The sequence below is a fragment of the Denticeps clupeoides genome, chromosome 11 (assembly GCF_900700375.1).
Source record: "Denticeps clupeoides chromosome 11, fDenClu1.1, whole genome shotgun sequence".
NCBI lineage: Eukaryota > Metazoa > Chordata > Actinopteri > Clupeiformes > Denticipitidae > Denticeps > Denticeps clupeoides.
The window spans coordinates 1,544,698-1,569,654 of NC_041717.1; the positions used below are offsets into that span (position 1 = coordinate 1,544,698).

At 42.3% G+C, this 24,957-nt stretch overlaps 1 protein-coding gene across 1 annotated transcript; it reads right to left on the reverse strand.

The window, feature by feature from the left end:
- Positions 1-9,192: 9,192 nt before the first annotated feature.
- Positions 9,193-24,466, reverse strand: bdp1 (BDP1 general transcription factor IIIB subunit). Its single transcript, XM_028996252.1, has 32 exons — positions 24,362-24,466; positions 23,540-23,776; positions 21,758-22,250; positions 20,317-20,420; positions 20,194-20,250; positions 19,731-19,877; positions 19,505-19,635; positions 19,303-19,397; positions 19,145-19,199; positions 18,934-19,071; positions 18,637-18,849; positions 18,313-18,552; positions 16,440-16,661; positions 16,116-16,355; positions 15,614-15,730; positions 15,434-15,500; positions 15,020-15,254; positions 14,898-14,934; positions 13,967-14,442; positions 13,482-13,635; positions 13,124-13,256; positions 12,528-12,697; positions 12,310-12,406; positions 12,201-12,223; positions 11,988-12,133; positions 11,787-11,917; positions 11,555-11,639; positions 11,454-11,478; positions 11,246-11,365; positions 10,448-10,718; positions 10,071-10,215; positions 9,193-9,729 (listed from the first exon to the last, which is right to left on the reverse strand). The coding sequence occupies exons 2-32, from the start codon at positions 23,770-23,772 to the stop codon at positions 9,598-9,600; spliced, it is 4,932 nt and encodes a 1,643-aa protein (XP_028852085.1). The 5' UTR covers positions 23,773-23,776; positions 24,362-24,466; the 3' UTR covers positions 9,193-9,597.
- Positions 24,467-24,957: the final 491 nt, after the last annotated feature.

The following is a 24,957-nucleotide window of genomic DNA, read 5'->3' on the forward strand; positions in this document are numbered from 1 at the left end:
GAAGTCTTCAAGTTATCTAGAAATGACTTTGACATTGTCTTCAGAAGGAATCATCTCTCCTGATTCTGTAGTCTGTGGAGAGCCCCCGCTCATACCTTTATTTCAACTGACTTTCAACATTTTACCTGAAAGATAACTCTTTTTGAAATAAAAAAAAAGATTTAATAATTTGACTTTTTGTTTGTTGGTTCAGGCTCAAAATATCCACACAGACAAAGTAGTGGCCATGAAGATGTAGGATGTAGATGTTGGTGCAAGGTGAGAGACTTTGCAGTTGACCAAAGTGCTGTACACAGACAAAAGAAAAGAGAGAGACAGCGAATAAAACAATAAATGAAATAACAACCAATGAAATAATCTCAGACAGTCAAGGAGAAAATATGTGCTTTTAAAAAAGCTCTTAAAAACAGGAAGGGATTTGGCCTGCCTGATGTTTAAGGGCATTGCGTTCCAAAGTCACCCCTAAGTTTCCTAACATTTTTTTTACATTTACGGCATTTGCCGTAAATGTAAATGTAAAAAAACATTGAATGTTCTGCTGACCTGAGAGCACAGGGAGGAGCGTATGATTGAAGCAGATTGGACCAATACTGTGGGGCAAGGCCATGAAGATGTTTAAAAGCAAACAAAATCATTTAAAAATTGATCCAATAATGAACCAGAAGCCAATGTATTGATGATAAAACTGGAGTGATCTGCTCATGTGTTTTTGTACCACTTAAAAGATCAAGTGGCCTCAGGTTAAGCTCAACATAAAGTGCGTTGCAGTTGTCCAGACGATTCGTAATAAAAGCATGCATTAAAATCTCAAAGTGATGCCAAGAGAGAAATGTTTTAACTCTCGACAGTTGTCTCAATTGAGCTGATCTGTGCATGTTAAAGTCAATTTAACTCTCTCACTTGCTCCAAACAACATGACCTCTGTCTTTCTTTCATTAAAATGTAAAAAATTCTGTGACATCCATGCTTTAATTTCTGCGATGCACTCCAGTAACGAATTTGCAGAATATGCGTTTTCTTCTTTTAGTGTTTCCGAAGAATTGATCCTAGAGGGAGTAAGAGAAGAGAAGAGAAGAGGTCCAAGAATCAAACCTTGAGGCACTCCAGACATGAGAGGCGCTGGAGCAGACTCAGTGGCGCTGATACGGACACAAAAACTTCTCTCAGTTAGGTAGGACCTAAACCACTCTAGGGCACCACCCTAAATGCCCACCCAGTTGTGCAAACGAGACAAGAGAATCTTATGGTCCACTGCGTCGAAGGTAGCTGTTAGGTTGTTACTGAAGAAAGGGATTTATTAAAGAAACACAAAATGCAGCAGCGCCTGTCTGCTGCCAAAAGTTCCTTATAACAGGTCTCTGACAATGGACATCTATCCAGCCGCATGAAGTCCATGATTAGATCCCTGCGGTCAAGCTGAGTGGGGCAGGCTGTGGCCCCTTCTGCATCCAGTCGTGACAACATCAGTACAAAATTTGTACTAAATCCTAGAAACCCTCCTCTCCAGTACCTTGGCGTAGACCTTTCCAGGGAGGTTTTTGTAGACTTAACACGTAAGGTTATAATTACATGATTTTAATAATAACAGGTCATGATCTAGTGGACCATGATCTAGGTCCAGTTTCAGGCATGAAACTCTGAAGGGCACCTTGTGGTCACAAATTGGTTAAGAAGATGGATTTTTACACCGGGTGCCCATAACCTATGGCGCACATTCATATAAAATAATAATAAGAAAAGAAATCATAAGTTATTCTTCTATTTAGAGTTTATTAATTACAGTAATTCAACATTTTCTTTTTAATGAATTTTAGAGCAGCAGTGGTGGTATATTCACCAGACCATGGAAATCATATTGTGGCTGCTGTAGGGTCTCTCTGTTCTGGTGCAGTCCTGGTGGTGGAATGTTCACCAGACCCTGGAAACCGCACTGTGGCTGCTGTAGGACCTCTTCATTGTAGAGTGGCGTTGGTGGTAGTAATATGTTCAACAGAGCCTGGAAATCCTCTTCGTGGTGGTACGTAGGTGGTGGTATTCCTTGACCCTGTTTATTAGACTGCTGTTGGTCCTGTGCAGCGTAGAATTGCTGGTAGAAATTAATGTACAATTGTAACTCTGATTCTACTGAACAACTCTTCTGATGCTGCATGGAGCTTAACGGCTGCTCTGAAGCATGGACCATCTCCTTCCTGTGTCTTTCCTTGTGCATTTTCAGGCTGGTGTGGAATGTGAACATCTTCCCGCATACAGAACAGTGGTATGGCTTTTCGCCAGTATGCGTTCTCTTGTGATTTTGCAGAGTAGATTTAAGTGCAAAGTTCTTTCTACACAGGTTGCACTTGTGGGACTTCTCTCCACTGTGGATGTTCTGGTGGATCCTGAGATTAGAGCTTTGTGAAAATTGTTTACCACACGTCTCACACTTATATGGCTTCTCACCGCTGTGTACTAGTTTGTGTTTTTTAAGATTTGTGATTTGTGAAAAGCCCCTGCCACATTGAGTGCAGTGAAATGGCTTCTCCCCAGTGTGGACTCTCTTGTGGATGGTAAGTGACTGTATTTGAAGGAACTTCTTGCCACACTGGTTGCACTGGTGTGGTTTCATATGCTGTGGGAGGTGTGAGGTGGGTCTACCTTTGCGCTGTGGGGTGTTACCCTCAGGTACAGCCTCCACTGGCCATTTGTCTTGTTTGTCTTGATGCATTTCAGTGTTTTCAAAAGATTTGAACAGTTTTCACGAAGAATCACTTTTGAGGACTCTTGAAATATTGACTTCTTAAATATGTATGAAAATGTCATCACCTAACCAACAGCAAATTTTATTCAAGAATCTTTTGATATTTTTGTTAGGTGGCCAATATATTACATAATAATGTCATGATAATACCAGCTAATCAGCAAGCTGTAAAATAAAAAAGTATATACAAATAAATGTTATCAAAAGTGATGGACTAAATGTGTGCTGTTGGCACACTGGCTTTGGCCACCACTGACTGTTTCTACAGCAGCATGACTCTGCTCCTGTCCACACCTTTTCCAAGTAAGCATGATCTGTATTTACTGATGATGTTGAATGCACTAAAGAAATCTCAGAACATGATTCTTTAACGATTTTATGCAAACTGCAGGGGCTCTAATGATGGTTTTACTAAAGAGTGAATCCAGGACCAGCTTTTGAAGGCCTTCATACTGTGTGAAGTGAGCACAACTGGTCAGTAGTGTTGATGGACCACTGCAGCACACTTTCTTTGGTACAGGAACCAAGCATGAGGTTTTCCACAGCACTGGAATCTTCATTGTACTGTTGTTCAAGATAAAGATCTTTAGCAGAACTCCACATGGCTGAGAGGCGCACCTCTTGAGACCAGTGGACTTATGCATCTGGGCTCAGTGCCTTGGCTGAATGGAATCTGCATGGTTCTCTTTTCACTTGGGCCTCAGTGATTGTAATGGCTGGCACCGGGTGTCCGAAAAGTTATCAGAAGAAACGTGAGAAGAATAGTGAGTGGGAGCACTAGCAGATGGTATGGTGGAGATAGAAGAAAGGTAAGATGTAGAAACAGGAGAGGCATCAACTATAGGCAGCTGAATAGTAAGACGAGGAAGGATGCTTTTCCATTGCCCCGTAAAGAGGAGCTGTTGGACTTTCTTGCTAGTGCGCGCTGGTTTTCCACTCTGGATCTGGCCAGTGGATACAATCAGGTTCCTGTTACGGAGGGGGACAAATCCAAGACTGTGTTTAGTACGCCCTTTGGGTTATTTGAATGGAACCGGATAGGCTTTGTAACAGCCTTTAGTACATTCCAAAGGCTGATGCAAAGGATGTTTGGGGATCAGTAGTGTAGAGCAGTGCTGTTATATCTTGTTGATATTGTGGTGTTTTCATCCATGGTGGAACAATGCCTGGAGAGGCTAGAGGTAGTGTTTTTGGCCGGCTTCAGCAGCAGAGCCCCCTGGGAGGCATAAGGATCCAGCTGGGACAGGCAGGGCCTGCTTGTTCCAATGGACGCAGAAGGGGCTGAGCGGATGGTCCAGGGAAGCCCCCACGCTGCGTCTTCATGTGTGGTTTTTTACAAATGGTGACCCCGACGTGATACCTTTGCTCGGATGTGGATCTGTGACCGTAAGTCCCTTTTATCTGAATTTTACTGCATAGGGAGGAATAGAATCTATGTGCTTTAATTTAAATAAAAAGGATCTACATATCCTAAAAAGCCCGGGACCGTAGAAACCGAGGCATTTCTAAATCCAGATCCAGTCCGACAAGGTATAAAATGAACATTGACTAATTACTGTATCACTTACAATGTGGCATGTAGATATGGCTGGCACAATAGATGAACCCACAAACCAAACTGTAACCAGTAATAACCAGGATTTGTGACATTTTAGATTACTGGTATTACATTGAACATCATAAACCATGTCCCACGGTGAACAATTTGATAATAACTGATCAGGGATTGGAAATTGCACTGTTAAACTTAAATGTTTTTATTTTAAATTCATGTTCAGTATGATCAACATGTTTAGGATCAGAATTTAAATTTATGTGAAACTGTTTCTCTCTCTGAACACCTCAACAATGCCATAATCTCAAATAATAGCTTTTAGTGATAAAGGTGTAATTCTCTAATCACATGGCAACAAGCGGGATTTTATTTGTGTTTATTTTTCCGGCCACTGTTGTTGATTGAACTTCGTTAAGCCGATGCAAATTCGCAGAGTTATGAATTCCCTAATAAAGGTGTAATTCTCCAATCACATGGCAACAAGCGGGACTTTTTTATTTATTTGTGTTTATTTTTCCGGCCACTGTTGTTGATTGAACTTCGTTAGCCGGTGCAAATCCGCAGAGTTATGAATTCCCTAATAAAGGTGTAATTCTCCAATCACATGGCAACAAGCGGGACTTTTTTATTTATTTATTTGTATTTATTTTCCCAGCCACTGTTGTTGATTAGACTTGATAAGCCGATGCAAATTCGCAGAGTTATGAATTCCCTGATATCATTTTAAGCCTCCCACTATATTTACATGTTTTTTGCATTACAGTATCTGATCATTGTTGTCATTTGTTTTCCTGGTTTGGTTTTAATGTACGATGAACACTGTTTTTCTACATGCACAATCTGTATGCAAACCTCATCACACTCCAGACAAAGAACCCAACCAAGTGTGAAAAGCCCTGGATCCAGTTGAATATTCTATGTATGCTGCTGTGTTTGATCTATGCCAAGAAGACAGGTTTCCCTACAAGGGTGACCTCAGATGCCTGAGGATCACAAAGGACACAGAACCACAACTATCGGCTACATTTGAATTCCCGACTGACCAGGAAGCAAGCAGATACACAATCATGACCCAATTGTGATCCCCATGGACCCTGAATACTCGAGTGCCCCAGGGGATCAACCGGCCGTCATTTGTAAAAAACCACACATGAAGACCATGTGGTGTTGGAGAAGAGAATAGAGTGTGTAGAAAAAACTCTTTCTCCCTCCACACAAAGCACTGTATTCAACCACTCCAATTTGATGTTACCTGGCAGAAAGAGGCATGGCACAACAGAGGTTAAAAATGAACAGTTTCTAATTTATTAACACCAGTAAATAATTATTGTAGTTACATGTGAATATTGAATGTAAAAAGGTACCAAGGTTACAGAGAAAGTAAACATGAGAAGAAAGAGTAAAGAGGGAGAAGAGAAAGAGAAGGGAAAGAAAGGGAAACCCCCCTGAGCAAGATAGCTCAGAGGTCCCTTTTCCACATGTGTGCAGACATTTATACCCCTGGCCTACAGGAAGTTGTCACTGGCCTACAGGAAGTTGTCACTGGCCTACAGGAAGTTGTCACTGGCCTACAGGAAGTTGTCACTGACCAATCAGAACCTGTTGTTTCTGATGTCACGCCCCCGGTGCCTCCCATTTGGTGAAGACAAAGAGGGTGGGCGGTCCTGACGGCTGATACTTCGCACGTTGATGTCGGACAAAGGCATGTAAAAACCGGGGTGTCGAATCTTCACCCTCAACCATCGACACAGGAATGTTACACTTCCCCCTGCAGACATCTGTTATGCAATGCAAAAACAGGCTCCTGCGATGTCCATTCTTACACTGCCAACAGGAATGTGCAGCGAGAGGGGCTGCATGTGCCCAGAAGGCACCAGCCTGGGGTGCAGTAAACGGTCACCGGATGGTCCGGGACCGCCTCCCTGTGTGGTGCAACAACTTTCGACCTGACCACTCTCCACCCTCTGGTCCTCCAGACTGACTGCTACACGGTGATGCACAGCATCAAGCACTGCTGTTCTGCCGGCCCAACACAAAAGTGCAAGCATGATGCCAGAGTTAGTGCCAACAAGGAGACCTTGGACTGACTAGCAGGTGGTCCTTGCCAAGTAGTGATGGGAATTCCAGCTTTTTTAAGGTGGCTCTTCAGATTTTTGTGTTGCTTAAATTATTTTGGGTAATAAAGATCTGGCCATAGACTTCCTAACTTTGTTATACGATTTTTTTGGCAGAAATGATCTATGGGTGTCATTCTTCTCAGAATCTTTTGACATTTTTCTGAGGATGAAGCATTAAAAAAGCGACTTGATCAAAGTACTCAGTTCTCCCAAAAGCTCCATTTCAAAACTTTATCTGGCATCTACCCCTCAAAGTGATTTTGAGACATCGGTTTGGTTTTGATTCTAATTGGTGGGGTTTTGTTTTGTGAAACGGAAGTTGAAACAACAGATGAGAATGCATTTATAGTAAGGCGTTCTAGGAGGACATTCATTATTGGTTATTCCCCAAACATCCAGACCTCTCTGATTTCTTGCTTAAACATGCTCCAAACCTCACCAAATTTAACATGACGCATTTTGGCCACGCCCTGTAAGCTTTTTTGATGTTAGCATGCTAGTATTAGAAAGATAACATGCAAATTTTTAAAAATGCTCCAAATGTCATCAAATTTAACGTGACACATCTTGGCCACGCCCTGTTAGTGTTTTTGATGTTAGCATGCTAGCATTAGCATGCTAATATGCTAATTTTTAAACATGTCCAAACAACACCAATTTTAATGTGACGCACCTTGGCCACGCCTTGGGGATGCCCTGTCCTTTTCCCACTTTATTAGGGACGCCCGGTCCTTCTGCCTCTTTATTAGGGACGTCCGTTCCTAGCATGCTTACATGCTAATTTTTAAACACTCCAAACGTCACCAAATGTAATGTTATGTAAAAAAAAAAAATGCAAATTTTTAAACATGTCCAAACAACACCAAATTTAATGTGACGCACCTTGGCCACGCCTTGGGACACCCTGTCCTTCTCCCTAGCATGCTAACATCACTCTGGAGCAGATTTTCATCCAAGATGTCTCTGTACATTGCTGGAGTTATACTTTCCTCTATCCTGACTAGTCTCCCAGTTCCTGCAGCTGAAAAACATCAACACAGCATGATGCTTCCACCATGTTGTTTTAGAAAGAAGTGGTTTCCGTCTGGCCACTCTACAGTACTGGTGGATTGCTGCAGCAATGGTTGTCCTTCTAGAAGGTTCTCCTCTGTCCATAGAGAACCTCTGGATCTCTGACAAAGTGACTATCTTGTTCTTGGCACCTTCCTGACTAAGGCCCTTCTCCCCTCATTGCTCAGTGTGGGTGGCCTGCCAGCTTTAGGAAGAGTCCTGTTGATTTTGAACTTCTTCCAGTTATTGCCCAGGAAATCATTAGCTGTTCTGGACGCTGTTCCTCTCTGGACGCAACTCTCGCTGCTTCAAGAGAGCACAAAACATGATAAAGGACTCCTCACATCCCAATCACGATCTGTTCCAATGACATTTAAACTATTTTTCCACCTCCAATTCAATTTCTATTTCATGTGCAATAAGGACTTCATGTACAATAAGGTTTCTACCTCACCTTTTAATTTTGTATTATATTTTGTGATATATACACACCATCCTTGAGATGTTTCTGCAGTTTAATTGGAGTCCACTTTTGGAAAAAAAATGTTGATTAGGCATGATTTGGAGAGCCACACACCTGTCTATGTGAGGTTATACAGTTTGACAGTTCATGTCAGAGCACATACTAATCATGGACTGGGCCACTCCCCTACTGGATCGTCAGGACCCGTTCTCCGTTCTGTGTCGCCGTTCCTCGACTGAATCCACACAGTCTTCCAGGGCAACGGCAGAGGGCGAGCGGCCTCCCCGGTCCCTGGGATCCCTTGCTGGACAGCGCCATCGAATTGGCTGCATCCATCCTTCAGCGCTCACAGAACACCAGCACAAATGACACCACCATGTAACACTACAATGACCAGCCACACAGAGCCCCAGACTTCCACCGCAGCCCAGCATGAAGATCCCATGTAGCTGGGAGGTGCCAGAGCGCCTTTGACCCCCCCAAGAGCACAGGAGACGTGAAGGGCCATCACACACCGAAACACTCAAGGACTTTCCACTCTGAACTGATAAAAGATGCTCTACCTCATATGTTCTGAACATATGTATATTACATTTGTATTACAGCAGTATTTGCACATTCTTACTCTGCACCTTCATGACTTGTTTCACTGTTTTTACTTATTTTTAGTAAGCAATAAGCAATTTCTTTCAGGATTAATAAAGGTTTCTGATTCAGATTTTCTGATTCTGATATAGCAATGTATATATTGTCTCTTTTATTCTTGCACTGCCTGTGTCCCATGTTTGCACTTTATGTAGCCGGTTTGTGTGTCGGAGGCCTTTGCCCCTGCATCGACTTCGGGAAAGGGAAGGTTTCTGCCGCAAAGAAGAATTGCTAACCACTGTTGAACTCTGGACGCCTCTAACATGGGCGTGGGGGCCATGCTATTCCAGAGGTCAAGCATGGACCACAAACTGCACCGATATATTTAATTTTGACGAAGTTTACAATTTAGACACGTTGTAGTTAGGACTCAAAGGATTCGGTTCAATATAGACCTCAGATTCATGAGTAATAGATCTGGGTAATTAACCAGGTTAGATTATTAACACAGGTAGATTATTATTGCAGAAAAAGTGGAGGAGGGGGTTACATTAAAGATAAAGCATAAAATGCAGATGGGAATTTCCCATCTTACTCTAGGGGCTTCGTACACAGATAAGAGACAGTGGTGGAGCTTCCGAATACAATTTATTTTGCACATTTCTATGTGTTATAGTTACTGGGGGACAAATCAAATCAACTTTACATGAGTGCACATACATCAGCTTTTTTAAGCTATACAGTTGAATAAATATAAATGGTATCAATGTACAATTTTAAATAAAACCAGAAACACTCTTCTCAAAGTCGGACAGCTCGTTTTTTAGGTTCTTAAACTGAAAAATATACATAAGTAATAAAGCAGTGAACACTATATATGGCAATAGTGTATACAGGGTTGAATTATGTAAACAAATGCACTTTAATGGAAAAATATTTTACAATTATAGTATCATATAGTATAATAATAATAATAATAATAATAATAATAAAATAATACAGCAGTACGGAGAGGTAAAGTATAAATTGCACAGCATTTGAAAACCTATGCAATGTGAGCAAGTACCCTGAATATAGTAATGCCACAGATTTATTCTGGATCCTCAACTTCAGTGAAGATGTCAGTGAGGAAGAACTGGGAAACTCTGGCTGCCTCATCCTCAGCATCCACTTCACCAAAGGGGGAGCTGCCGTGTGCCAGAGAGCTTGGCGAGTCAGTTTTCTAAAGAGAGAAATCATTTTGATGAAAGTGATGTGATTATCATTATGAAACACAACACAGCACACGGTGCACACAACGAAATGTGTCCTCTGCTTTTAACCCATCACCTTTGGTGAGTTGTGGGCAGCTATGTGAGCAGTGTGTGGGGATGGTACTTTGCTCAGTGGCACTTTGGCGGTTCGGGATTCAAACCTGCAACCTTCTTTCTTAACCGCTAGGCCAAGTTTTAGCTATTATTTCACCAATGCTTGCTATGAATCATTTCAATGGTTCCACTCCATGAATATAGTTGCATCCATATCATAAGCTGCTGTGCGGCTGTGCCCATGACAACCAATTACCTCAGGTGGGGCGTGTCTGATGTTTCTTGTAATTTTTGAAGGAGAAGAGCCTGGTGTAAGAACATTTGTGGCACATTCAGCCGTGTCCTTCTTCACCTGTGGCCTGGTTTTCAGAGTGGTAAGAGGATGCCTTCTGCTGCTGCTGCTATAAAGTACAGACAGACAAAAAAATTGGTCATAAAACAAAATGTTTATACAAATAGCCGTTTCATCAGTTGTTAAGAGTTCCCCTTAGGATCCATAAAGTATCTAAAACTAATTTTACCTATTGAAAGGAAAAGGTATGATAACCCAAACCATATATGTAAAGTTTCATATAAAAGACCGTAAGACATAATTTTAGCATCACTGTGCAGTTTCTCAAATCCTTGGCTTACCCAGTCAGGCAGGGTACATGCACCGATGTGCGCAGATGCCTTCCACTAAGTGGAACAGTCCCTGGATCCTTAGACCCACTGGCCATCACAGGAGCATCAGGGTCTGGACCATCTCTCCGGCTTGAATCTTGCTCAGAAATGGCATTATGTCGGTCTGCCTCTGGAGTTTTGCAGATGGAGCCGGTCTCCTTGAGCTTTAGTTTGGATTTGGCGGACTTGCTTTTTGTGGATAATGAGCGCTGAGGAACACACGGTTTTACCTGCAACTTGCCTGGCAGAAAAAATCAGATATGATACTTTACACTTTAATCATGCGAGAAGAAAATTGATTACTTTGTTTTTATTAACTGTTTTTGAAATTGAAAGGCATGTACAGGGTGGGCCATTTATATGGATACACCTTAATAAAATGGGAATGGTTGGTGATATTAACGTCCTGTTTGTGGCACATTAGTATATGTGAGGGGGCAAACTTTTCAAGATGGGTGGTGACCATAGTGGCCATTTTGAAGTCGGTCATCTTGGATCCAACTTTTGTTTTTTCAATAGGAAGAGGGTCATGCGATATTCACAAGAAAAACAATGGTGTACTTTTTATGGTTTTAATGTAACTTTATTATTTCATGAGGTATTTACAAGTTTCTGACCACTTTTAAAATGTGTTCAAGGTCACCAACCATTCCCATTTTATTAAGGTGTATCCATATAAATGGCCCACCCTGTAGTTTGATGGCATGTGAAGTGTAGATTCAGTTATTTTCAGGATTTTACAACTACAGATGTGCTGATTTCACCAACCTCTCCTCCGGGCAATCCCAGGTTTCTGTGATTTCTTATCATCTCCCACAACCATCTGCTGCGGCTGAATGGCCGGTGGAGGGGTGGTCATCTGGGTGCAGGTTCGCTTGTCTCGGTTTACTACATTTTTGTTTGTTTTAAAGTTAAATTCATACACTGAAACGTCACATCGATAAAGCTGATCAAAGGGAAACAAAGCACCACTTACCAGACAGATCTGCAAAAACCTTGTCCTGCTAAACATTAGAATAAAAGAATTTAAACTGTTTAAGATTATCTATGGGACAAGCTTTAAAAACAGTCACTCACGGTTTCTTTAATGGACAGCTCCTGCTCTCTTTCCGACGTCAGGTAGGAACTGTGTTGCTGGCCTTCTTCTGACTGAACCTCACTGCTACAAGTAATCATTTACACATTGATTTATTTTAGGAAAGACACGTTCTATAGTTGGTGAGGCATGGTTCATTAACTGATGGGTTATTTGAAGTTTTTGTGGTAACATGGAAGTAAGACCAGGAATGAATGTCGCTTCATAACTAACCTCAGGGTCTGAGGGTCTTCTGAAAACATCAGTGTTGAAGCGGATGAGGCAGAGCCTGTTATCTCATACTGGCAATCAGGAACTGCAAACAGTGTCAGAATGAATGTGGGCTCATCTTCTGGCAGGTTCTGCTAATAAGAAGAGCCTTTAGATTAAGTCAGCACACCAGTCATCTCTACACAGTTTAGGAACCTAACATACCAGTAGCTCAGTTTCCTCACTCTCAGTTCCCTCTGTGGCCTGTGGCTGTTCCGCAGAATCTGCAGATCCAAACTCGAGGACAGGTCTGAGATCTGAGTCTAAGGTTTGCTCTTCAGCATGAGGCAAAGAAACACGACTGCAGTCAGCTGTTGGAAATGACAGGGTAGAGGATGGCCATTCATGTTGTTTGCTTACATCACATACAATACTAACCTCCATGTTCATGATCACAAATTCTGCAAGAAACAGACAAAAAGTTTTCATAAGCACAGGCCAATTACATGTACATGAGATGGACAGATCAAACTGAGCATTATTTCACCTTGCTAGTGTTTTGGTAAATGAAGCTTCAGTTTGTTGTGAGTATTCCTCTCCAGCAGAGTGCTCCAGTAATGTCTTCTCCGGAGATACAGTAGAAGCTAGAAACCGAAAAAAATCATTACGACTACTCAGGTCATCAGTATGAGACTGATATGCGTTGGTTCTATATAATTTGCTACCCTCTTAATAAAATAAAAGTTGAAATGTAGTGTTAAACACCTGTTAAATTCTCTTCAGGACTCTCAATGCAGTGTCTTGTGGAATGTAGACTTGGGGCTGGATGTGAGGACCTGGATGCTCTGGTAAGTTTGGGATTGACTGTTGCAAACTGGCCTCTTTTCTTTAGGACTCTGCCCTGCTCAGACAGACATTCACGCAAGTTGTCTTCCCTGCAAGATAAAAGTTTTTGACTATCAACTGGTGGGATGCCATTTGCTTTGGAATAACTACCACAACATAACATAAAAGCCTATAAGTTCACCAGCAAATTTACATTTACAGCATTTATCAGACGCCCTTATCCTGAGCGACTTACAATCAGTAGTTACAGGGACAGTCTCCCCCTAGAGCAATTTAGGGTTAAGTGTCTTGCTCAGGGACACAATGGTAGTAAGTGGGATTTGAACCTGGGTCTTCTGGTTCACAGACAAGTTGATTATTGCTTATAATGTGAATCAGAAGATATTTTAAAAAAGGATTAAATTTGCACAGTGGGAACTGGAACTATTAGCATTTCATCAAGTGAAATGGGTAATAAAGGCAAAATCAACAAACCAGTCATTCTTACATAACACACACAGCACAGTGTCATCTACCTTGGAGGGCAGATCTGACCAACAGAACTGGGGTGGGGAGTCTTGTCCTCACACAGCAGAGACTCCAGTCTCTTCTTCTGAGGATCGGTCTCCAGATTATGTTGGGAAAGAGCTGCAGCTTCTTGTGCTGGATCTAAAACAGCCAGGAGTTCATTTTTAGATGCAGAAAATAACCAATGCTCCTCCACAAACTCAACAGAAAAAAGAGCCCCAGGAGTTCGGCGAAGTATTAATTCATTTCTTTTCAGATGTACCAACGGAACCATGTTTTTGTGTCAATTAAGTTGACAGCACATTGTAGCAGAACCTGTTCACCTAAGAATGTAATAGCATTAAGAAATTAAACATACGGCTCTACCTGTGGAGGAACCTGGGTGGGTTGTGGTCAATGGAAGGGTACCAGTCTCGGTCATCGTGGATCCCAAGAGTAATGCAGAAGAGACCATTGGACACAACATAGAACCCATAGAGTGTGATGTACCTTTGCAGAGAGGTGAACACTCAGTCAAGTCCTAGGAAGTACACAGAAAAAAATGCACATCAGAGATTCAATCAGAGTATCTCAGACAAATCTAACACTTACACACGGACATGCAGACACACTGCACAAAACAATATAAAAATAATTTAAAAATATATAAGAATAATTTTTTCTTCGTCTAGCACTTAACAATCTCCGAGCATGCTCTTTGCTGACAAGTTAGGCCTTATCAGGGCTCTTAGTTTTTGTAAACTCAAAAATCTACAGAAATCGAACGAGAATTGCTGGTGTCTTCCTCCTGTAAGTCGCTTTGGATAAAAGCGTCGGCAAAATAAAGTAAAGTAAAGTGATGAAGTACTTACACCTTTAACTGTTTCTATCAATTCTTCTGGCTCTCTCTTGGAGGAGCCAATCGAGACCATCTCCTCCTGTAAGGCTTGGGGGTCTAACTTCACCTCCTCCTCTTCCGGCTGAGCTCCTTCACTTTGACATTTCTTCTTCCTCCTCTGTACTAGCAGCACATTTGGTTTGGGTTTCGGAAGTCTTGTCCTCCTCCCTTGCTGTCTGAGGGATGGAGACTTAGCTAGAGGTGAAATCTGGCAAGCAGACTCATCCTCTTGACTTGTTGTCTTCTCTACATCACCCGTCTCTTTGCTTGCCTTCATCTTATTCTCTTTGACAAGCTCCAGATGTGAGACCTCTTCTACACCTTTCTCCTCTTCAGTTGGTTTTAAAACGTCAAGCGTTGTGTTGATAGTGAAAGGGTGGTCCTTCAAATCTTTGTTTAAGTCAGAACTGGCAGCACTTAGAGATTCCACCTGCTCTGATGAATTTCCGACTTGGCAAAAACAAAAACCATGGAGATTTGAGGAATGGGCACAGAAACACAAATCAGCTCCAACCAGAGATGTGATGTTATATAACTGAAAAACAACATTTAAACCCCTGACATGTTAAGGCATGGAAAACTCATTGATTTATGTTTTTTCATGTTCCTGAAACCACTCATGAAGCACTTTTGCAGTGTGGTAGGGCACATTATCCAGCTGAAAGTGGGCACTGCCATCAGGGGACGCTGTGGTCAATTAAGGGGCTTTAAATGGTCAACAATGACCCAGGAGAGACTGCAAGTAAAACAAGTCAGAAACAACTGCTATACCAACTACATTTTCACATACGAGTAAGACAGCATCTATCTGAATGTCTAATGATTAATCTGAATATCACACACCCCAACATAAGTGGACGACTGCCTTGATCTATGAGGGGTAATGCATGAGATGGAGAACATACCTCTGGAGATGCAAGCAGAATGACAGTCTGTTAGATCCTTAGCAAAAAATAAGTAACACAACAACAAGTAAAAAACAGAGAGAGCTACAGTATGTCATTATACTGACAATATTTAAAAGTACCTCTTCAACAGCCTCCTTCAACTGCTCCTTCACTGAAGCAATGGAGTCTGCGGTGACTTCGTCTACCAGCGGCTGAGCTCTATTCCCTGGTCTTCGACTGCTCCTCTGTGCTTCAAACACTCTGGGTTTGACTTTCTGTGCCCTCCTGCCTTGTGTGAAGGAGGGAGACATGTCTGGTGGTAGAGTCTGTGCCTGACATGCCTCCTTGCCCTCTGAAGACATCTTCTCTTTGACTCTAAATAAATAAATAAATAAATATGGCAATAATTATGTTGTGCTAATTCATAATTCTAAATGAGCATGTTCTGGATCAGCATGTTCTGGTCCTTTCTGAGATATGTTCTCATAATGATAAATCTCACCTAAGAATGTACAAATTTTAAAACCACAGCATCTACAAACTTCGGTACTGACCCCTCCACAACTGGTTTTCCCATGGAACCATCAGTGCCATCTTGGAGGCCAATGTCAGAGCGAGACTCTAAAGACAAAAGAAGGTCAGCCAATCGCATCACAAAATATCTTTTCACATAACTTATTATGCCTAAATAATTCATATTATTTTCATTTTGCTGCTGTTAATTCACATCTCACCCTTTATTGAGCCTTTGCGCTTCTTCTTGGTGCTGGATAATGAGTCATCGCCAGTTCCAGGACAAGCTAATGAGTCGTCTACAGCAATGCTGTCATTCTCGCCATGATCCTCGATTTCTGATGTTTTATCAAACCAGTTCAAGAAAAAGAGAGGGAGATCAACTAATGAGTCTTTCATCCAGTTCAATACAATACGACTAAATATTTAGGCCAACATATCTTACAACAGCCAGACTGTATATCCAATTTAATCAAACATTTTGTAATACGGTTTGTAATACACAATGGTTAAACTGTTTAACCGACTGTACAGAATAACTTCAAATTCCTTAAAAGATAACTAGAAGTACACAATACTTTACATTTATTATCTGTGCCCAGAGAAGACAAACATGAGAAATATCAGTTTAACACCAGTCTGCCCAGCTCCCTGTTGGAAGTTTTCTTACCTGAATGTGTGTGTATGAGGGGCAAAGCAACATAAGAAGAATACAAAAAGCACCTTTTTCTGTCCTTTTGTCCTCTTCAATGCTTTTGCTTGATTTGGCTGGACGTTCACGTGAGTCCCCTTCTTCGCCCTCCTCTTCCTCCACAACCACAGGTGTGTTTTTACGCCTCTTCCTGCTGTTCTCAGCTTCGCCCTTATCCTTTTCTACAGAAGCAGACACTTCTTCCACTAGACTGTCTTCCTCACGGTCATCAGCAGTTTGACCTTCATTGCTTCTCCTTCCTTTCCGTTTGCCTGAGACATACAGACAGGACCCACGGCGTCAAGAAACAGGACTTAACCGCCATTGACAGACATCTCGCTAAAAGGAATCATTACCTTTCTGTGATTTTTTCCTTTGTTTTCTGTTGACTGGTTCCTCAGATAAAGCATCTCTGTCCTCGGTCTGCTCCTCCTCCACTTCTCCTCTGGCTCTGTCATGCTGCTTACTTTTCCTTTCACCATCGACAAACTCGTTTTCCTTTTCTGCCTCTCCTGCATCATCATCATCATCTTCCAGGTTCACACTCACAGCTCCATCCTCAGCCTGGGAAGTCTGATCTAAGAAATCAACAATGTTCAATCAGAGATGTGAAGTAAAATGATTAAAAACAAACATAAAACTCCTGACAGGACACCAAATGAACAAAACATTTTTTTCTATTTCATGTTCCTGAAGCCACTCATGAAGCACTTTTGCAGTATAATAGGGCATATTACCCAGCTTAATCTGGCCAATTAAATGGTTTAAATAACCCAAAGACCAATTAACATTTACAGCATTTACCAGTCGCCCTTATCCAGAGCGACATACAATCAGTAATTACAGGGACAGTCCCCCCCGGAGACGCTCAGGGTTAAGTATCGTTGCTCAGGGACACAATGGTGGGGTTTGAACATGGGTGTTCTGGTTCATAGGTCTTGCCCATTAGGTTACTACCATCCATAGTTTACCAGGAAATAGTGCCAATAAAACAATAATTTCTATACAAATACAATTGCATTTTTACATCGAGTGAGACAGTAGAACTGAAATTTCTTACTCAAGTGTTTAGTATTCCAAGCACAAACCGAATGTGGCACAATATGGCTACAAGTATCACTGTAACAAGATGTTCACCTGTCAGTAGGTCCAATGTTGTGGCTGATACGATAAGAATCTAAAGACTAATCTGAATGTCACACAATTACACATCCCAACGTAAGAGGATGTATATACATTAAACTGGATATACAGTCTGGCTAATCTAATAAATGTTGGTTTATAATACACAATGGTTAAAAGGTCCCCTATTACGTGTCCCCTACTTTGTGAGATTATTTAACATTAATACAAGTTACCCTGGCTTGTCTATGGTACTGCAGTGGCTAGAAATGCTGTTAGGTGTAAAGAGAGCTTTGTTCATTCTGTTTCATCGTTCAGAGAGTGGCAGCTCAGACGGTCAGATCTGGAATTTGCCCCCTTATGACGTCATAAGGGGAAAGGTTACCTCACGTTTCTCATGCCAGAGAATTTCCCAGCCACCCCTAAAACATCATCTCCACCGACCGTCATAACTCGAAAACAAGTGAAGCACTGCAGTTGCTCTGAATTAGATGTGAAAATTAGCACAAATGTATTTTTTAGTTGTGTCACACGAGACTCTGTAGAACCAGCGGGTTCATTTGATTTTTTCTGGAAAAACGGTGACACGACTTCCTGGATGCGGCAAACATTGTGGTTGGTAAACGGTGTTGATGATGTCATTTCCGCGAATGTCCCCTCAACTTCTATAGGCCGCAATCCTCCTCGTCCCGCCTCTCTCCTCTTTATTTGCATTTAAAGCTATAGACACCGAAACGGCGTGTCCTGGTAAATCTCATTGTGGGACTGAATCAAAGTGGCTGTAATTCTGCACCAAGGCTGAATTAAAAAAAAAAAAAAAAAAAAAAAAAAAAGACTTCAGATATAGTATTAGGGGACCACTGAGACCGATATTAAAGCAAAAATCAAAATAGGGAACCTTTAAACTGTTTGGCTGTCTGCACAGAATAAAAGATTAAAAGATAACTAGAAGTGCACAATACTTTACATTTATTATCTGTGCCCAGAGAAGACAAAAATGAGAAATATCAGTTTAACACCAGTCTGCCCAGCTCCCTGTTGGAAGTTTTCTTACCTGAATGTGTGTGTATGAGGGGCAAAGCAACATAAGAAGAATACAAAAAGCACCTTTTTCTGTCCTTTTGTCCTCTTCAATGCTTTTGCTTGATTTGGCTGGATGTTCACGTGAGTCCCCTTCTTCGCCCTCCTCTTCCTCCACAACCACAGGTGTGTTTTTACGCCTCTTCCTGCTGTTCTCAGCTTCGCCCTTATCCTTTTCTACAGAAGCAGACACTTCTTCCACTAGACTGTCTTCCTCACGGTCATCAGCAGTTTGACCATCATTGCTTCTCCTTCCTTTCCGTTTGCCTGAGACATACAGACAGGACCCACGGCGTCAAGAAACAGGACTTAACCGCCATTGACAGACATCTCGCTAAAAGGAATCATTACCTTTCTGTGATTTTTTCCTTTGTTTTCTGTTGACTGGTTCCTCAGATAAAGCGTCTCTGTCCTCGGTCTGCTCCTCCTCCACTTCTCCTCTGGCTCTGTCATGCTGCTTACCATCGACAAACTCGTTTTCCTTTTCTGCCTCTCCTGCATCATCATCATCATCATCTTCCAGGTTCACACTCACAGCTCCATCCTCAGCCTGCGAAATCCGATCTAAGAAACCAAGTCAGACAGGAGGCCTTTTTAAATACTTGCTTGGCAACACACCACTATCTCCCAGCAGCACAGAATACATACTTCTTGGCTTTCTTTGCCTTTTCAGTCCATTTAAACCTTCCTTGTTGGCTTTTTTTATCTTGCTCTCCTGTTTATCTTTTTCCAGGACCCTCTTTAGAAGTGAGCTGAAGAACGCAAAGTCGTAAGCACGCCTGTTGTCTTAGAAAGACAGAGATGTGTTCAAAATCAAGCTAAATGCAGTAACATAAGTGAGTTCCCAACACGGACTCACTGAAAGCTTTGTCAATTCTCCAGGAGTTGATTCTTTCTTCCCGCTTGTACTTGTTCTGTTAACCAAAATGACAGCATGCAGAGGCATTTATAGTATAATATAATAAAGTACATTTTGTATGATAACTGGTCAGAATTAACGTTTAAAGTCCAAAGCACCTTAATATCATTGCGAGTCCGGTGAGGAAAGAGCTGGCCAATCAGGGTGAAGTCAGTCCCCACCATACTAATAGCGAGATAGAACATGTCCGTTTCTGCAAACAGGCGATTAAAGACCAGTGATTCCAAACTAGCAGTCCCACTCTTATTAACATCAGTGTCTTCCTGGTCCGTTTTATAAAAATGTATCCAGTTCGGTCACCTTTGAGAGACCAGGGTTTGGCAATGTTGAACTTCCTGAAACTTCTGTACGTTGTTGTGGAGCCACGTTCAAATAATGGGTTTGAATCGTCCACCACGGTCGTAGAGGGCCTCTTTACACGCACAGTCAAGCTAACCACACACACAAAAGCAGTAATGTACACCAGCAAAACACACATTTACTGTAAATAACCCCAGGTATTTTAATGCAAGTTGTCAGCACATACCTCTCTTCATCCAGAACAAGGGAACCGTCCTCAGCCACTCTAACCCTTGGTGCCAGCATTTCCTCTTCATTGCAGACATCTCCCTGGTCCTCGTCTTCCTCCTGCTGCTGCCACTCCTCATCTTGCTCCATGCCCACAGCAGAACCCCTACATCCAGTAAACAGCTGGTCAGACCTCCAATGTCAAAGTCACTGCCTTGCCTGAAGGAACACACTGAGACTCCTGAAGAGACAGACTTTGTCAGTGCTGCTAAATTCCCTGTTGATATCAATACTCAACCATCAGGCATTATTACAAAATAAGTCAAGAGCTTGGCAGTGAAGGAAATGCCATTACAGCTACGGTATTAAGGGTAGACATGTGGCCATCACAACCTAGTGGGCAACACATTCGCTCCAGGGGGGACTGTCCGTGTAACTACTGAACTTAAAGTCGCTCTGGATAAATGCTGTAAATGTCTTACCTTGGTGAAGCAGGAAGTGAAAGTCTTTCCTCACCCTGATCCTGGACAATGGCAGACCTGTATGAAGCAGCCTTCAATTACATAATTTTTCTTTCTTCGAGTCGAACACCCTTTTGGACTTACGTCATTGGGTTGGAGTCTGGCAGACAGTAAATGAGGTCCCTCATTGTCATTGTATTGGGGTCAAGTGGAACTTCATATTGAACCTCATGGCGTCTTACACATTTCTGCAGCAAGATGTAAAAATACAGGTAAAGAGTAAGAACTTTTTGGTGCTCAGCATGACCATACCAGATGCTCAATACACTTTAGATCACCCAATCAATACCAGAACACAGAGGCACTTCTGCTGGACCTCCGCTGTGGTGTCTAGCACCAAACAGGCCTTTGCAGATCAAAGCCTGAGGTAGTGCGTCTATAGTGCAGCACAACTCACAAACACCATATACAAATGAGATCTGGAGAATTTGGAGGCCACGGCAATAACACATCACACCGATCACTGCAGTGCTTTTGCAAATTTTCAAAGCATGACGGTCGGTGGAGTTTTTTAGGGGAGGGTGGGAAATTCTCTGGGTAAAAAAAAGCATGAGAGACGGGATGTAACCTTTCCCCTTCTGATGATATAAGGGGACAAATTCCAGATCCGACTGTCTGAGCTGCTGCTCTCTGAACGGTGAAGCTCTCTTACACCTATCGCATTTACATTTACAGCATTTATCAGACGCCCTTATCCAGAGCGACTTAAAATCAGTAGTTACAGGGAGAGTCTCCCTGGAGCAACTCAGGGTTAAGTGTCTTGCTCAGGGAGTAAGTGGGATTCGAACCCGGGTCTTCTATCGCCATTTATAACCATTGCAGGACCATAGATATAATAGGGGACCTTTAACTCATGTATTTGAAAATGTCATGTGAAGTAATGAAGAAAATTTATGGGATGCATTGATAATTGAAGCATTGATAATTGAATCGTGAGACCGGTGAAGGTTCACACCTCTAATAAAAGCCGTAAGTGTAAATGGAAACCCACTTGTTCACTAACTGCCTAATAGATACCCACCAATTACCACAGTTAGCAGGTAAGCAATGACATTCACTTCACCCATCACCTGGTCATGATCCTGGTAAACTGAGCATCGGTCAGTGTCTGTTTTACATAACCTTTACATAGAGCTTTCTGAGAACAAATATGAATATATGTAAAGAAAAAAAATTTAACCACACACTTCTGTTTATCCTCATATCAAGATTTAACAGGAGCTAAGGGAAAGGACGTCATAAAAAACGTGAAAATATTTACCAACGTACCTCATACTAACTTAAACTCCACCTACCTACTAGATCCTTAATTCTGTTGCAAAACAATTATCTCTGATTTCTGGAAACGCATATTACAATTACTCAATGCATGATGGAGTACAGCGACCCTGTGTACCTAATCGTCATACATACACATAATAAAAGCCTGACCTTGACATCTACCTCACATTATTATCAATACACCTTAGTTTTGTTTTAGTAAGAGCACTCTCAATGTAATTCCAAATTCCAAAAGATTATTTACAGGTTTTTCTTTCTTCCTCTCCTCTTTCATCATCTTTTTCAGACGCAGACTCTTTAGGATCCGCATCCTATCTTCAGAATATCGGGCCGTCACAGATGAAGGTGTTGTGTCAGTGGGATTAGAGGTGCTGGCTTTGTCTTTCAATCCCTGCCTGCTCTCTGGAAAAGGGTGTTCCATACGCCATACAGTTTCAGAGAGACTTGATCCCGGGTCAGCCAGAGTGTTTGTTGAAGAGTTTTGCAGGTTTTCTGTGGAAGCCAAGTCAGTATCATCACTGAAGCTTGGCTCCACACATACGTTTACAGAAATTTGACCTGGAGATGTAACTGTGGAAGCCACTGGAGATGGGGGTTCAATCACTGGGGTTGAACAATGTGCCTGAGGGGGGGTGACCTTTGGACGGCTCTGAACGATTGGAACAGCTGAGACTCTTTTCCTCCTCTGCAGGACTCTAGATGAGCTGTTGCTTCCACTAGATGGCGCTCCATCCACTCTACAAATGAAACAATGAGTGTTTGAACTATATCAGATACTAGATTCATTATAGAAAAAAAAAAATTAATGTGATTGTACAATACTCATAAAATAAATGGAACACAAAAATAAGACATCCTAGATCTGAATGAATGAAATATTCTTATGAAATTTTTCTGAATGTGCAGATGACAAAAATCACACAAAAAATATTAATGGAAATCAAATTTATCAATCCATGGTCATCTGGATTTGAAAGACACAATACAGGCTGATCCAACTTTGATGTAATGTCCTTAAAACAAGTCAAAATAAGGCTCAGTAATGTGTGTGGGCTCTACATGCCTGTATGACCTCCCTACAACGCCTGGCCATGCTCCTGATGAGGTGGTCTCCTGAGGGATCTCTACCCAGACCTGGACTAAAACAACTCCTGGACAGTCTGTGGTGCAACGAGGTGTTGGTGGATGGAGAGAGACGTGACGTCCCAGATCTGCTCAATTGGATTCAGGTCTGGGGAACGGCAGGCCAGTCCATACCAGTCCAATGCCTTCATCTTGCAAGAACTGCTGACACACTCCAGCCACATGAGGTCTAGCACTGTCTTGCATTAGGAGGAAGCAGGGCCAACTGCACCAGCATATGGTCTCACAAGGGGTCTGTGGATCTCATCTAGTCTCAGTTAGACTCCTCATGGAGTCTGTTTCTGACTGAGCAGACTGAGCACATTTGTGGCCTGCTGGAGGTCATTATGCAGGCCCTGGCAGTGCTTCTCCTGCTCCTCCTTACACAAAAAAGAAAGTGAAGTGAAATTTGTCCTCTGCATTTAAAACCCATCACCCTGAGTGAGCAGTGGGCAGCAGTGTGTGGAGACGGTGCTTTGCTCAGTGGCACCTCAGTAGCACCTTGGTGGATCGGGATTCGAACCAGCAACCTTCTCCAAAGGTGGAGATAGCGTTCCTGCTGCTGTGTTGTTGCCCTCCTACAGCCTGCTCCACGTCTCCTGATAGCACCTCCATGCTCTAGACACTACGCTGACAGACAATGGAAACCTTATTGCATAGGAACCCAAAAGCATAGGAACTGAGACGTGTTCGGTGGTCACCACCTGCAGGACCACGCCTTTATTTGGGATGTCTTGCTAATTGGCTATAATTTCCACCTGTTATCTATTCCATTTACACAACAGCTTGTGAAATTGATTGTCAACCAGTGTTGCTTCCTAAGTGGACAGTTTTATTTGACTTGGAGTTACATTGTGTTGTTTAAGTGTTCCATTCATTTTTGAGCAGTATATTTAACACTTACCTGTTAGGCTGCTTCTCCTGTGGCTCAGTGGCTTTGGCATTGTGTTGCTCTGCTGTTTCTGAAGACTGGCAATTGGGTGTTTCAGACGGTCCAGTGCTGATGGGCGTCTCTGTCTCGGTACCCACCACAGGGTTGATGTGCACAGCTGCTGTTTTATCTTCCTGAGGTGCAGTCAGGCCACGACCCCCCGGCCTGCTGATGTTGGGACGCACGTTAATCCTTGCTCTGCGCATTGTACTGAAAAAAATCAAATAAAAAAACACAGTTCAGTTCAGGCTCAGTGGGTTCTACAGAGAAAATTCAGGTGCACCATGCGTCCAAGATTTCTAGGATTTGGCCGTTTTCAGTGGTGGCGTATATCTACCTCATGACCTGTCAATCAAGCTGCTCTTTACTTAACAATTAATGTAGCAGGTAGAAACACAGAATGTTACTTGCTACAAAATAGAATGCCAGATTTATGCATTAATCATATTCAACACCAACAGAATCTATTAAACTCATATCACAGAATATATTAAAAACTTTGACAGAGAAATCCTGTCATACCTCCATCATGTCATCATGCATTATCATGTGCAGGTTTATCTCCACATTACAGCAGACCTCAGAGGACACGTGTCCGACAAACCTGATCAATCTCATCTAAAACTTGACACGTCTGTCCTGAAGTCTGCTGCCACCATGACGGACGAAGCTGCCCACGCAGCGGTTTGTGAACGAATCCACACACACACAAACGTTCCTTTAAAACCCTCCGAGTCGCGCGGTTTAATACAGAGTCAGCAGGAAGTCTTCAGCGGGTGGTTTTCTCCGTCTTACCCTCGCAGAGATGACCGCAGGAATGAAGAGAGAAGCGCGGTGCGCTGACTTGCCGAAACGCTGACCGGCGCAGAGTCCGGCGCAGCGCCACGCGCCCGTTCGGCCCCGCCCCGATCCACGCGACGCGAGGTGACGTAAGCACCCTGAAGGCGGAAGTAAAAAGGTTTTTTACGTTTCATCAATGCAGGCGTTTAAAATGTTAAACATTAACAGAGACAATACAAACATATATGTCATGATAAAAAAATGTCATAAAAGGTCATCCACTTAAATTGTGATGAAATTTAGGAGGAGGTATTCATTTAAGGTAAATATACAGTAAAGGCCAAAAACTATCCCCTACGTTTGTAAGTTAAACATGTCTCATCATTTTATGATATTCGGATAAATATCATCTTAATGTACATTACATACCATACATACAGTACAGGCCAAAAGTTTGGATAACCTTCTCATTCAATGTGTTTTCTTTATTTTCATGACCATTTACATTGGTAGATTCTCACTGAAGGCATCAAAACTATGAATGAACACAAAGTGGAGTCACTGGATCCAGATGGTTTGGGGTGAGCTGGACCGCAGAGTGAAGGCAAAGG